Raw genomic sequence first — 14,632 nt, forward strand, 5'->3', positions numbered from 1 at the left:
TGATTGGTGTTGCTGTTAATTAGAAAGGAGGTTACGGAGCAGTTTTTAATACAACTGTATTGCAGTTTTAGAATTGTAATTCAAATTGGTTAGACAAATTAAAGAGCTATAGGTTAAATGTGCCCTTACTGTTGTTGATATTGGAATATTCATATTTTGGTTGTACTAACCCTTGAAAGCAACAATGATTCTTCCAATACAGATTCTTCAAAACAAAGTTTATGTTACACTGGGTTGGGTTACAATTTATTGAATACAACAGGATACATAGCGTTCCAACATTAACTACAAGAAATGTTTCAATTTTCCATTTAGAGTTTGTTTCATGAAATTTTCAGGCCTATTTACATTACTTGCCATGAATTATGTTGTTGGTTTGAAAAGGGTTTTACAACGTTGACAGTAAATTGGTATTAATTCAAAGTGTCAGACATCAACGGTACACGTCTTTTTTAAACAACTAAAGTTTCCTATTAAGGAGCTCATTAAGTAACAAACCCATTTTATTTATCGGCAATCATGTTCAAATGTCCAAGGACATCATTCACTAATCACTTGTAAATACAAAATTTCAAAAAACAAATGAGTAACGTCAAACTTTTGATTGTTTGCTTGCTTACTTCCTTCATTATCAGCACCATTTACTTTACCTTCACTATTACAAAACTAAAATCAACAACCACCTCTTCAATTTGTCCAAAATGTGAAGTTTCCCTCATGCCAAATGTCTTACAAGTTGTTAGTGTTGTTGAGAAACTGAATTCAAAGACATGCGATATCAACATGTTGATTCTATCTTCTCCAAGAGAAATTCCTGGCTCATCAAGATTTGCCTACCTCGAGAAAACACTGAAAAGCATGGCTGAGGACTTGAAAGTGGTTTATCTGAATGTTTGTACCTTTGTATTTAATACTGGGGGAGCTATGGGTGAGAAGGAGATTAGGGAGACCATAGAAGCAAGTGGTAATCGAGATGTCAGTATATTGGAAAGGCTAGAAGAATCGAATATTTATGGCGAAAGTACATTCTATGGAAAGCCAAAGATGAGAAAGCAATCTAATGATTTCTATGATATGCTAAAGACATTTAACAGCATGCGAACGAATGGGTTAGTATTTCTTATGGAAGATGACTTTGAATTTTGTCCAAATTCATTTGGGCACATTATGAATATTCTTTCCAAGACGAAAGATAAGAAATGGTCTGCTATTAGATTTTCATTCGGCCTGAATGGAATTATTGTCGACAAGAATGATCTGTCAGGAATCATGAAACATATAGAAATGAATGCTTATCGTTCCTATCCAATTGACTCATTACTGGAAGAATTTCTTCATAAGAAAACTAGGTATGGAGAAGAGTATTTTGGTGGGAGAGAGTTTATTACTTATAGATATCAGTTAATGAAACATATTGGTATTTCGACTTCAGTTGGAAACGAAAGGTCCACAGAATCGAATAGTCTTCAATTTCCACATTGTTATGAATTGCAAGTTCATGCAGGATTGTTATACCACTTTAGTTTATCTGCATGTCCTCATTCTCTGTTTCATCCTTGTCCCCCTGAAGAATCGAATAGAGATTCTAACAAATTCATTGATGACACCAAATTCGGAGATGGAATTCCAGCCTCCGCTGAACACTCCATTTCAGACCTACACAAACTAAAGCCAACCCTCTGTCAAAAGGGTGAAGATTGCAACACATGTTGTTCAAAGGAAAATTCCACATGTGAAGGTCAATATTTTCCCTACCTTAATCGTTGTGATGAAATGAGAAAACACATTCCCGATTGTAAATGCGAAAATGAATCAGTTTTACTCAAGTCATTGGCACCAAATGTTGATTCAGAGAATCGTTGTGTGTTGGGTCATCGAAGATCGAGATTTAAATGTGAGAATTCACATCCTATGGAGAGGAGATTGTGTCCATGCTTTCCCAAATGAACTTGTAATAAACAATTAAAAAATGAAACAATTGGCTAGTGTGGTTATTTGAAATAATCAAATAGATCAAGAAGGAGGTACTGTCAAAATTTTACATCAAAGAAATCAGAAAGATGGATAAAAATTTAATCCAATGATTATTTACAAAGAGTTCAATAAATTATTGTTGTTTACATTCACTTTTCTTTGAACCTCGTCTGTCGTGCTGATGGGCGTTTCCATTATTGTTTCGATTATTTTGATTTTGTTGATGGGAATAGTTTGAATTATTATTATAGGATTGATAATTACTACTAAATGGATTGTTTCCCGGATTTGAATTTACATTACTACGATTATTGCTATAATTCTGATAGTTGGCATTATTATTCTGATAATTATTCTGTTGATGAGAAGATCCTCCAGTTGGACTGGAAAATCTATTTTGTTGTTGTTGCTGTTGTTGATAACCTGTTCCACTACTAGTATTTTGAGTGGAATTATTTGATGGAGTAGTATGTGAAGGTGTTGGTTGTTTTTGAAGTTGAGCATTCAATTTTCTGACCTTATCTTTCAATTCTTCATTATCCAATCCCAACATGGCATTTCTCTGTTCCAGAGTTGATAACTTTGATGTCAATTCAAGTACCTGAAGCTCATACTTCTCCAAAATATGTCTAACCTTATAATAAGAACATTCCTCATAGTGCTTTTGTAGATCAGTTATTTTTCCACAATACAAACATCCATATTTTGCCATATCACAAGGTTTTGAAATATTCTCACAAAGTCTCTCAAGATGATCCTTTAAATTTCCTCTTTTAACCTTCTTTTGAGAACATTGATTAGGACAATCAACTTCCAAATCATTTACAGTCCTCTCTACAAATCTATTAAACGCAAAACTAGAGGAATCATTTTGATCTTTTATAATAATAGATTTTCTACACTGAGGACAAGATGGATTTCTCTCCGACCACTCTTTTATACACTCATAACAATACAGTGTTCCACAAGCATTACACTCTCTATTATTTTCTACAAGATTTGTACAGATCGGACATGAGAGTGCTTCAACTGATGCCATTTTTTTAATTTTCTAATTTAAATTATTTTGTGATGATGATTTAATTTCTAAAAATAACAATTTCATACTGATTGAAGAATGAGATTCAAATAATGAACGTGAATTATTAATTTTCGTGATGATTTGATTCAAACTCAAATATCCATATGATAATGATGATAATTTTTCAATCTCTTCCATATTTATTATCATCAAATATTAAGCAAACATTCATTAAATTGAAACACTTGATGGAATATTAGTATAATTCATAAATCTTAATTCAATAAAGTCAAACAATAGAACTCAGGTTGTTATCTCTGATTTGCGGAATATTTTCCAATCTAGAAAGACTTACCTCCTCAAAAAAGCAAATCCCCAGCTGTCCAAATTGAGAACCTGCCCTTACTGTTTAATATCATTGATGGCCAAACAAAACCAAGCAATGTCCAATTTATTGTGAAGCTGAAATTCCCGCCCCAATAATAAACCTAAAAAACCAACAATATCATCATCAACAGGTGTTGCACACTTAGTTTTTTCGCATTGTTAACTATCAACGTTGCTTAGTGCTTATTCCACTTCACGAAATTCATCATCATTAACGACAATTATTAATATATTGAAATATATCATACAGTGCTAGTAGTAGGCTATTAGGCAGTTACAATGTCGAGGACAACATCAAGAACATCATCTAAGGGAAATATGGTAACACCATTTTCCATTGATACAATTGAAGAACCGGAATCAACTCCCAATTCATCAGACAAGAAATCGAGATGTTGGATGTGCTCTCCAAAGAAAGTCCTCAGCTTGAGGAATATCATCATTACACTGATTTCATCATCGATCATTATTATTGCCTTCATTGTGTGGATTATTGGATTCACTGCTTCCAATTCCTCAACAAAGATACTCAGTGATAAATTAAAAGACAGTTCAACCGAGAGAATTGTAGTAATGATTGAGGGAATGTTTACACAGGCACAGGAATTGGCTCTCTCCTATCGATATTTCTATGATAAACAAACGAATCATATGAGGAATTTTCTGGAGGATCGATCTTTGTATGAATATTCAGTGAAGAATCTCTTGTTTTCATCACTGATAACGAGGCAAGGTTTGATTAATTCTGTGAATTTTGTCTTTGAGAGTGGACATGTTGTGGGATGGGAATGTAACCTTAATGCCTGTGATTATTTCATTTCGAAACAGGATGATTTGAGGCTGATGGCTTATAATTATGATTTTGAATTGGAAACATTGGCCAACTCGACAACATATGAAGTACCAAACTTTAATGCCAGTATCATTATTCCAACCTATAGCATTGTAACCAACGCAGCAAAAGTGGATAAATCTCTGAGGAAAACTGGCATGTTTTTTCCAATTAGTAGACACGTTCTCGTATCCAGCATGTATGTCACAAGTGTTGCCATTCCCTATTATGGATTAGATGGAAACATGTTAGGAACCTCAAATGTTGTCTTTTACGTCGACACCTTAAATGCCAAAGTTAGAAGTGCGAATCCATCTATTGGAGGATACATTCTAGTTCTAGAAGATAGTGGTGTGATTGTAGCTCACTCATTTGCCAATCTCACAGCCAACATGGAGAAACCATGTTATTTGGGAGGAAATCTATTGGTTCAAACTTTGTGTTCATATTTATTACCTGATCAGAATAGCTCTTCAATATCTGATCGATTTGGAAATACTCCCTCGAGTAAGTTTAGTTTGGAAGGGTTTTCTGTCCAGAGAAAGGAGCTCAAATTTCCAGGTATTACATGGCATGTCTTGATTGCAATTCCAGATGAGGAAATATTGGGAGACATTCTGATTCAATCGTATAATACTGTGTGGATTTCTGCTCTTGTTCTGGTTGCAGCAATAATATTCTCTGTCATTACAACATTTTCACTGTTCAGAACTTTATCCATGTTGGCTCGTTGCTTTACAGATATTCAAAATTTGGATTTGGATGCACCAACCATTGTCAAAGCAACATCAATTCTAACTGCAGTCTATGAATTACGTGAGCTCCAAAACAATTTTAAGAGCATGATTGTCACATTGAAATCCATTAGAAAGTTTGTCCCAGTTCAAATTATTAGGAAAATTCTAATAACTGGGAGGGAGGCATCTCTAGGTATTGAGGATGCTGATGCAACCATTTTCTTTTTGGATATTGCTGGGTTTACCACCATGTCAGAAAAGATGGAGCCGAAAGCTCTGGTCGATTTGGCATCCAGTGTATTCGAAAGTTGTTCTCAATCTATTAACAAGCACAATGGTGTCATTGACAAATTCATTGGTGATGCTGTCATGGCACTGTGGAATGTTCCGACAAGAACCAAAGACCACGAATATCATGCCCTCCAATCAGCCATTGAAATTCAATTGGAAATGGAAATGAAAAATGTACCAGTTCGTATTGGAATACATTCAGGAAGAGTAAAGGCTGGAAATATTGGAAGTGTGGATCGATTCAGTTTTAGTGTTTTGGGAGATTGTCCTAACGTTGCTTCCAGATTTGAGGGCGCCAACAAGGTTCGTAAATATATAATTATATTTTGCATTACTAATAATAATGTCGTAGGTCTACATGAGTAAGATCATATGTGGATCAAGTACAATAGAAGTTGCATTGCTGAGCGAGGAAAGATTAGCCATCAAGGATCCATCCTTGAAGAGAATTGTAAATAGAAGACTCGACAAGTTGAAACTCATTGGAAAGGAACATCCAGTTCTTGCCTATCAGATATTCTTGAGTGAAAATCCCAAACATACCAATGGATTGGATAGCAGAGATTTGAAAATGTATGAGAAGGGATATGACTATCTCGTTGAAAAGCAATATAAGGAAGCTCTTTCAATATTCTATACTTTGGGAGACAAGGCACCGAATGATATGGTCATTAGAAGAAAGATTAATCTGTGCAGATCTCTTGTTGAAAATGCTGGTATTGTTGATGGAAAGAAATTTGAAGGATTTGTTGAAATTACTGGCAAGTAATATTGAGTTCCTTATTAATTGGAACTTTTGGAAACTTAGATTGCCAATATTTGAATAGGAGAAATATGATGCTGCTTTAACAATAATGATTGGATTCAATGAGGAGCACCGAGTACAAACTTTGCTGATGTGTTTCCACACCATAAACACGTACAACAAAATCGATCGTTAATTTTTTGTTTGAGAACTTTATTTTTGGATGTGTGCACTTGGCATCAACAACGCTTGCTGACGTCAAAAAAATTCATGGTGACAAAGCATCCTAAACAAAACCCAAGCAAAAACGCTGGATGAAGTGATAATCGGTTATTGAGAGAACTAAGGAGTATTATTTGCATACTATTATAAATTGAAAAAAGTGAAAAGACATCACTGAACACAACAATAGTATTCATAAAACACAACTAGAATAACAACAATAATCTGAAACAAGATGAATCATTCCAAACTCATTCCTCTACATCTAGTACTAATTCTCTCAACAGCCATTATCATAACAGCTCGGCCAAATATCCTACAATATGAAAGGATTAGAAAATACCGATATTCAGTTGGAGAAGGAACAACAAGTAAATCTTCCCAAGAGCCACTAATACATTCATCAGCTACCTATAAAACCACCACATCATTATATACTACTACTACTACCACTATAACAGAAGCAGGTAATGATCATCACAATCAAGAACGACTCTACAAAAGTAACAGCATTGTTGGAGGAAGCGCCTCACCAAGTATTAACCATATTTCCTATGATGACTTTATCAACTTGACTTGCCAAGAAGAACATGAAGAGAATCATGGTCCGTCTACTACCACCACAAATAGCTGTTATCTTCATGATGATGATTCATCGAGTAATGCATCAACTTCATCATCACAGAGCCATAATAATCATGACAATCATACCAATACAAACAAATTGCACCGAACCTTTCTCAGAATACCTACAACCATCAGTGCATCTAAAGTAATTCTAGAATCTGAGGAATTGAATGAGGACCATCTCTTTGAGTCATACATATACTCGTAACAATAAATTATAATATACATTTATATGTACAGAGTGGAATGTACAAGTATCAAAGTGCTATACAGAATAGTTACGCTCATTAAAGTGTTGATACTCCTGCAAACTCTAAAAATTACGTGATCTTGCTTGAAGTCTACCCATTTGAACAATCGAGTCAATCGATTGTCTAATGTAGTTAGTGAACAGAGCAGGCTCAGTGTACCTATCTCTTACTATACAGTGCATTATAATTACAAAACAATTAACAACGTCTTCATCACTCAACAAATCAACCTTGTCAGCCTTTGAAAAGCGAGTTGAATCTTCAGCCCCACTCATCTCTGCTGATGATGTATTGTAGCTTGCTGGAACGTTTTGTTTCCAACTACTAAAGAATGACATGAAACCATAAAGTATTTCCATAGGATTTACGGTAACAACTTTTGGTTCGTCTTGTTGATTTTGTTGTTGTTGTTCAATAAAAGTCATGATGATACGTTGTACTTGCTCTGGTGCATAAACCTTTGTCTTTCCCATTGGTTGTTGCTGTTGAGGAGATGAAAAAAAACCGGTTTGGACGTAGGGTGGCGGTTCAGGTGGTTGAATAGCTTTGGTGAGGCTCATTTTTTTCTTGAGTTGTTTTTCAAAATTTAATTGATTGGCAGCTTTAAAAATATCTCCCAACAGCCAAGCAACTTTAATGCGCAATAGGCTGTTTGAAAATGAAACGGCAAAAACAAATCTACAAAATATATTTTGGAACCATTGAAAATGACCTTAATAAGGTTCTCCCTTCGAAGGTTGAGCGTATTGTGGATAATAAAGCGCTTCATTGGAGGGCAGTGGACAACAAAATACAGTTTCTTTATCCTGATTGTAAAGTTACTTGGTTTTCTGTTTGAACTTGAGAATATTGTTAGATGCTAAATGAACTTGGGTTTCAATTTTTGATTTTTAATTGACAAGAACAAACGAATACAATGCACATTACACAACACTTGTTGATTTTCAACTTTAGTCATCCTTTCCTTATCAAATCCACACATTTAATATTGTTCATATTCTCAATGTTGACTGAGTGATTTTAATTCCGTTGGTTAATACTTATTTTTAAAACGGTCCAATTGTTCTTGGGTTAGTGGTTCTTCTTCCCCTTCGCTCTCGTCATTGTGTTTGTTTTCCATCTCCTTTTTCTTGATTTCAAAATTTCATTAATACGCTGTTGGATTGTACAGGTAAGCAAGGAGAGGATTCTCTGTTTCAAATCCTAGATATGATCTTTCAAAAGTTCAAAATCAATTACTTCAACATCCACATCGATTCACATTCACATAATATTTAATATGTTTATTACTGGTTTGGCAAGATTGATTGCTTTTGATAATTCAGGATTCATTTCATCTGTTGATGATACGAAGAATCTTGAAGAACAACTCTCTAAATCAAAATCTTCCATCCATTCCATCTGATTCTAAACTCTCCAAGAAGATTCATTCTTGACAATGGATCCTGACCTCCCATGTTTTCAATCAAAGGAAGAAACTGATCTATTGTATTACCTTACTATCCCAGCTTCCTTGGATCAAATGTCTTCCTTTCGGAGTTCCACATTTTGTTGTAACATGTCTAGAACTTACTTTATTGAGATCTTCCAGTTAGGAAAATTACTTAACCATGTTCTTATTGTGTTCAGCGGTGTGTGTAGTAAGTTTTAACAAACTGTTTCAATAATCAAATGGAGATATCTTAAAAAAATGAGGTATTGGAATAGTTTACTGTTAGTGCCAAGCTTACTCTGGTTTCTTCACATGTGTGCATCACATATACACGCACAAATTCCAACAAACATTGCAATAGTTGGAGGAAACATACCTTGTAAGTGTCATAAACACATCTATTTTACCATGTTAATTTCCATTTCGTACAGCTGCCTCTGGTTACAATTTAGTTTTTATTGATGCGTTTAGATCTACAAGAAAAGTAAGTTATCATTATGCATGCAATTATTAATCACAAAATCAATAGTATGGTTTAGCAAAAACTCCATGGGTTGCTCTTTCAGACGATCAATACACAACAGATGGATGGCCAATTGGTACATCTGCAGGAACTGTCCTTTTCACAGAGAACCCATCAGGATCTTTGAGTGGTACTTATTATTTTCAAGGTGATGGAGAATTGACATTAGGATTGATCTCTTCCCCTTATTGTTCAATTATAAACGTAACTCAGGCATTTGGAAAGACAACTGGTTACGTGGTTGTGGGAAGTAGTGCAACTATATTAATGCTAAATTTCAAACAAGCAACCAACTCAACGTTTAGAAATCTACGTTTGATTCGTCCAGGTTTTACTATTGAGGATGCAGATACACAAATATTTCATCCTGCCTTTTTAGAGACGATCAAGGATTTGAAAATTTTGAGAATGATGGATTGGTTGGGAACCAACGCAAATCCAGATACTGTTTGGGGCAATAGATCATTAGTTACTGATACAACCTAAAGTTCTTCAGGAGTTCCATATGAAATAATAATTGAGTTGGCAAATAGAACGAACAAGTCAATTTGGGTCAATATTCCAGCTATGGTGGATGGGGATTATATAAATCAGATGGCAAAATTGTTCTATCAAAAGCTCAGTTCAACAACAGTGGTTTATATAGAATATTCGAATGAATTATGGAATTCAGCTTTTTCTCAAGCAAAGTATAATTGGGCTGCAGCTACCAACATGGTGAATGTGTTAAACCAAACCTTCCTGAACTATGACAATGTCAATAATGTTTACACATGGGCTTTTAGAAGAACTGGTTATATGGCTTACAGAATTTCAGAAATATTTGCTGCAGAGTTTGGGGAAAGCAAACGAAATAACCAATTCAGAGTTGTTTTAGCAGGTCAAGGAGCAAATTCATACATTGTTATGCAAGGTATTACTCTAATCAACAAGTTTTTTGGTCCTCCATCCAAGTACTTATATGCCATTGCTTCAGCTCCATACTATATTCTTGATAATAACTATTCAGGAGTCATGAATACCAGTGATGTGCTCGATGAATTGGCCTATCAAGCAAGAATAAGTCCACAATCCTACGGTTATGCCACTTACGTTTGTTTATCTAAATTCTGGGGATTGAAACATTTTGCCTATGAAGGAGGGCCAGATACATATGGATCGTACAATGTTGACTCAAAGAGAGCAGCTCATTTAGATCCAAGAATGAAACAAATCACAATTGACTTCCTAACTACTTGGTTTAGTTACGGATTTGATGCATTTTTATACTATACAACAGGGTATGGGACATACAGTAGCAGTACTGGAGCTTGGGCATGGGCAGAGACTATGAATGATTCCATTCATCCTAAGAAGGATGGTGTCATTCACATGATTAATAATCCAAATGTTCCATACAATACAAGTGTTTTTAGATACTTGGAAGGAAGTGCTTCACAAACAACACAACTTAGTATTCCTGCCATTAAACATCAATTAGCAGGTACTACCTACACAACCACTTTTATTCCTTATTCATCTGTAGGAATTAATCAAACTCTTTACTATCCCTTTGTTGCTGGTAAACGAGGAATCTATTCAGTTAGTGTTGAAACTCAATATGCAAAACAGGGAGGAAGTATTGGAATTTATTGGAATAATGATAAAATGGGCTCTGTATTATGCAATTCGAAAGTATTTAACTTTTCACTTCCACTCAATACCAGTTCGGTTATTGAGAAGGGTATTTCTGTAGTAACATTATATATAGAATCTGACAAATCTTATAGTATCAATACTGTTAATATTACACTGGTTACAGAGGTTCAAGACTCAACCCCAACAACGCCAACAACCCCAACAGTGTCTTCCTCACAACTTGGTCAAACCTCAACTGTTTCGAATAGAACTGTGGTTTCAGAAGGATCAAATAATGGTCATAATTTCCTTATTAACTTTCAAATTATAATTGTAATATTATGATGTGTAGTCATTGCTAATCTAATGGTTTCTTTGTCCAATTAATTTTCTGTTCTGAACTTGCGAATATTTTTAGATGTGAACTTGGTTTACAATTTATAAAAAAAATGTCACAAGAACAAGTGCAGGAGCACACAGAAGGTATTATTGTGGAGGTGGAGAATACAGAAACTCTTTATGAAAATGTTCAACTCTCTGTTGATATTGCACCATATAATCAAAGTGTTGATGTTGATATTGCTGGTGCTTGTGCAGTTTGCTCAATAACATTTGCTATTAATGCATCTCTTACCAACAATCCCGAACGGAGAGTGACTTTGGAGAGTGTTTTGGATTTGTCAATTTCGAATGAACAATTCTCAACAATAGGAAATGGAACTCATCCGAGGGCTTGTGTTGAAATTGGTAAATTATTTGGAATTGTGGAATGGGGTTATTTTGGAGAGAAAACAAATGGCTTTGAATTGATAAGAAGTCAACTCAAAAAAGGATTACCTGTTATTGTGGGAGTGAAAATGAATCTATTAACATTACCTTCTGATATTGGGCATGCAGTTGTAATTACTGGAATTGATGAGAGGAATCGGGTGACAATTGCAGATTCATTCTCTAGAATTTCTACAAGACAAGGGAAACGTAAACAATACCCATTTGGAAAACCTATTTGGGTTGCAAAACCAGGTTTTTATGTTGCTGAGTGGCCAGAATTTGATGCCTCTTGGAATACTAAGGATGACTATATGTGTATGAGCTATGAGGGCGATCCAGCATTTGTTTCATTCAATCCAAATGAGATAGGCTATAGATTTTGGATGACTATTGATCCTAGTAATATTTGATTTATTTTGTTTCCAATAACCTAGGAGAGGTTATAACATTCAGATTGGATATTTGTTTTGATTGTAATAATTTGGAGTCACTGTCTGAAAATTTTTTAAGATGATGATGAGCATCTTCTACAGAGAGGAGACGAGGAGAGACAGTGGTAACACTGCTTCTTCTGGGTGAAGTTGGACCACCATCGGTTATTTGTGGTACTGGTAAGGTGAAATTCGAGAAACTCAAACGTTTTGGTGAGAGCTTTTCCCACAATCCTCCAATAAAAGAGTCAGCTGTTAGTCTATTAGGTGTTCCTCCTGTTTGTGAATTTGATCGTTTTGGACAAATTAATACACTAAGTGTTGCAAATTCCTTATCTGCCAATTCAGAAATGTTCTTCTTTTTTCCTCTTGGAGTTGTTGGCGGAGAGGTTACACTTTCAGAAGGAATGACCAAAGTAGCTTCATCGTTATGAACTGAAAGACGTGGTGTCAGAGAGGTATCAGTTCCTGAGGAGGTACTTGTGCAGCCACTGTCCATGCTTATAGATCTAGAAGGGGATTTCTCCTTCTTTTCAAATAATAATTCCAACTTGAGTAAATCAAATCCAATAATTTCTTCTTGCAACCTATTAAACAGGACTGTATCAATTGGTAGAGAAAGGTATTGATTTGCATACGATTGGCAAGTTTCAATTTGTTGGTGAATTCTATAGATTTGTCCAAGTTTTACCATGTTGAAGAATGATTTGTCTCTGTGCTCAGTATTTTGGATTGTCGTACTGTGAATAGATTCAATTTGTGTCATTTCTGTCATGAATAGTCCAAAGTATGGTATGATTGGAGTATATCTTGTGAATTGAGCCACTCTTAGATTTTCAAACTTTTTACGAATCATGAATAAACTATCCAAAGTGGTAAGATAATCTTGATATTTTTGCTCAACCTTACTCCAGACATTTTTCAATCTACTGACACACTGAGAAGTTAAAGATCCATAGATTGCCATTAAAGAGTTGTAGTTTCCCAGCTTTTCCAAGTGTTGACAAATATCCAAAAATTTCTCAATACATGATGCTCTTTCCTGCAAGCTTAAATTCTTGTAAAAGATACAAAATTTTACAAAAATTCCGAGCTTGTTAAAGTAGTCAATGTAGAGTGATAGTGATGGGCATTGTGAGGTAGAATATTGTAAATCTGTTTTGTAGAGTGGTGTAGTTTGGCAATTAACATTAGCATATCTTTCCAAAGTGAGCTCCTTGTGAATATTAACATTTCTCAACAGCAGGGCATCCATAGCTGTTAAGTGTTGTGCAATAATTTCTGGGTTGGCAATACTCAACACCAGGGGAGATTTAATGAGACTAAACTCATCAAGGTATGAAGCAATAGGTTTGATTATTGACTTGTCGAGTTCTATTTTCTTGTTTGAAGGATGATTAGGTGTTGAAGATGCCTCAAAGGAACCTTCAAAAGATTTTAAAAATTCACTCCATGATGTGAAGGTATTAGGATACGACCACGACCTAAACTCATTAGCATAATGTATGCACGAGTTTTTGAAATTTTCCTGATTAATCTTAACTCCAACCAATTCGGATAGTGTGCAATATTCATCAAAGGAATCCAAATCTCTAGAATAATATCTTAAAAAGTATTCAATAAAGGACTTTCTAAGTTCACAATCTTCAAGGGAAAGTAATGAATTAACAAATAAATGAGTATTTGGAAAAATGTATAGATGCAAATCGAATAATACTCTTCTGATATTATCATTTGTTTCTGATAATTTGAACAAACCAGTGAGAGTAATGGATTTCAAATGCTCTAGTTCAAAATTTGAATTTTCTACCGACACACTATCCTTCAATATTAATTCCTTTGAAATATCACCACTTTCATGGCATGACCAATTCACACAATTTGCACTTTCCACATTTGTATTTCTAATAGAAGAAACACATTTCGGAATATGGTGATTTCGAATATGTATCAATAATTCAGAGTTGGCAACATTTTGCTCACCCAAATAGTCATCACATCCCATTATTGTTGGCTTCTTTGAGTCTTGTTGAATCATTGAGAGAAGTAAACTAGTGCTAGGAACGGTCTGATAATTTACCAATCCACCAATATCCTCCCTATTAATCAGAGGAGATGAAGAGGGTGACGAATTGAATTTTCTGTGATATTTTCCATTATTTTCCTGTTGTTGTTGATGTTGAGGTGTAGGAAATTGATAATTATCATGTCCTCCACCCTCCATAAATCTCGTCGTATCAATTCTATATTGATCATCATTATCAATACTCATTACTTGTTGTGATGAAACTCTGTTTTTCAATAGTCGACCGGAATCATCTTCATTCCTTGAAAAACTCCCAGCTATACTTCCATCATTTGATTGGCCATCCATCACAGAGGAAATTCCATCTTCATCATCTCCAACACGAATAGCAATACCATCACGATGACTATGAATCTTCTTCTTGTTATTACTTTTTCTTTTACAGTAAATTTTGATGAACACAAAAACGGCGCCAATTAAAAGCAACACCAAGAAAAAACCGCCCAAACCTGATGAGAGGGAAATGATGAGAATTTGTTCTAGGTTGTTGCCTGTTGTTGAATTGTTATTGTAAGAAGTTGTTGTATGTACAATGGCAGCAGATGATGCTTTGATATTATTTGAATTCGGAGAGTTGGTTTCCTCCATTGAAGATAGAGAGTTGCTACTGATGAATGAATCATCACCGAAACATATTGTCATCATAGATATGTTCTATGAAGTTGTTGGTGCACAATATTGCAGA

At 34.9% G+C, this 14,632-nt stretch overlaps 6 protein-coding genes across 6 annotated transcripts; 4 read left to right on the forward strand and 2 right to left on the reverse strand.

Moving 5' to 3' along the window:
- Positions 1 to 1,799: 1,799 nt before the first annotated feature.
- Positions 1,800 to 3,013, reverse strand: NAEGRDRAFT_78521 (uncharacterized protein; the record flags this gene model as incomplete). Its single annotated transcript, XM_002681192.1, has 1 exon — positions 1,800 to 3,013. One exon carries the CDS (start codon positions 3,011 to 3,013, stop codon positions 2,108 to 2,110), a length of 906 nt encoding a protein of 301 aa, XP_002681238.1. The 3' UTR covers positions 1,800 to 2,107.
- Positions 3,014 to 3,661: 648 nt separating this feature from the next.
- Positions 3,662 to 6,011, forward strand: NAEGRDRAFT_63679 (uncharacterized protein; the record flags this gene model as incomplete). The annotated part of the gene is made up of 2 exons (XM_002681059.1): positions 3,662 to 5,545; positions 5,595 to 6,011. The coding sequence occupies 2 exons, from the start codon at positions 3,662 to 3,664 to the stop codon at positions 6,009 to 6,011; spliced, it is 2,301 nt and encodes a 766-aa protein (XP_002681105.1).
- A 180-nt stretch (positions 6,012 to 6,191) lies between these two features.
- On the forward strand, positions 6,192 to 7,648 carry NAEGRDRAFT_78522 (uncharacterized protein). Its single transcript, XM_002681060.1, has one exon. The coding sequence runs from the start codon at positions 6,445 to 6,447 to the stop codon at positions 7,042 to 7,044; it is 600 nt and encodes a 199-aa protein (XP_002681106.1). The 5' UTR covers positions 6,192 to 6,444; the 3' UTR covers positions 7,045 to 7,648.
- Positions 7,649 to 8,777: 1,129 nt separating this feature from the next.
- Positions 8,778 to 9,528, forward strand: NAEGRDRAFT_63682 (uncharacterized protein; the record flags this gene model as incomplete). The annotated part of the gene is made up of 3 exons (XM_002681061.1): positions 8,778 to 8,898; positions 8,951 to 9,003; positions 9,049 to 9,528. 3 exons carry the CDS (start codon positions 8,778 to 8,780, stop codon positions 9,526 to 9,528), a joined length of 654 nt encoding a protein of 217 aa, XP_002681107.1.
- Positions 9,529 to 9,756: 228 nt separating this feature from the next.
- NAEGRDRAFT_63683 (uncharacterized protein) lies at positions 9,757 to 11,004 on the forward strand (the record flags this gene model as incomplete). The annotated part of the gene is made up of 1 exon (XM_002681062.1): positions 9,757 to 11,004. One exon carries the CDS (start codon positions 9,757 to 9,759, stop codon positions 11,002 to 11,004), a length of 1,248 nt encoding a protein of 415 aa, XP_002681108.1.
- Positions 11,005 to 11,825: 821 nt separating this feature from the next.
- NAEGRDRAFT_78524 (rasGEF domain-containing protein) lies at positions 11,826 to 14,589 on the reverse strand (the record flags this gene model as incomplete). The annotated part of the gene is made up of 1 exon (XM_002681193.1): positions 11,826 to 14,589. One exon carries the CDS (start codon positions 14,587 to 14,589, stop codon positions 11,842 to 11,844), a length of 2,748 nt encoding a protein of 915 aa, XP_002681239.1. The 3' UTR covers positions 11,826 to 11,841.
- Positions 14,590 to 14,632: the final 43 nt, after the last annotated feature.

Source organism: Naegleria gruberi (assembly GCF_000004985.1).
Source record: "Naegleria gruberi genomic scaffold NAEGRscaffold_7, whole genome shotgun sequence".
Taxonomy (NCBI): Eukaryota; Heterolobosea; class Eutetramitea; order Acrasida; family Naegleriidae; genus Naegleria; species Naegleria gruberi.

What these genes read in the sequence shown, in the direction of transcription:
- NAEGRDRAFT_78522 (XM_002681060.1), top strand. Translation starts at nt 6,445, where the DNA reads ATGAATCATTCCAAACTCATTCCTCTACATCTAGTACTAATTCTCTCA.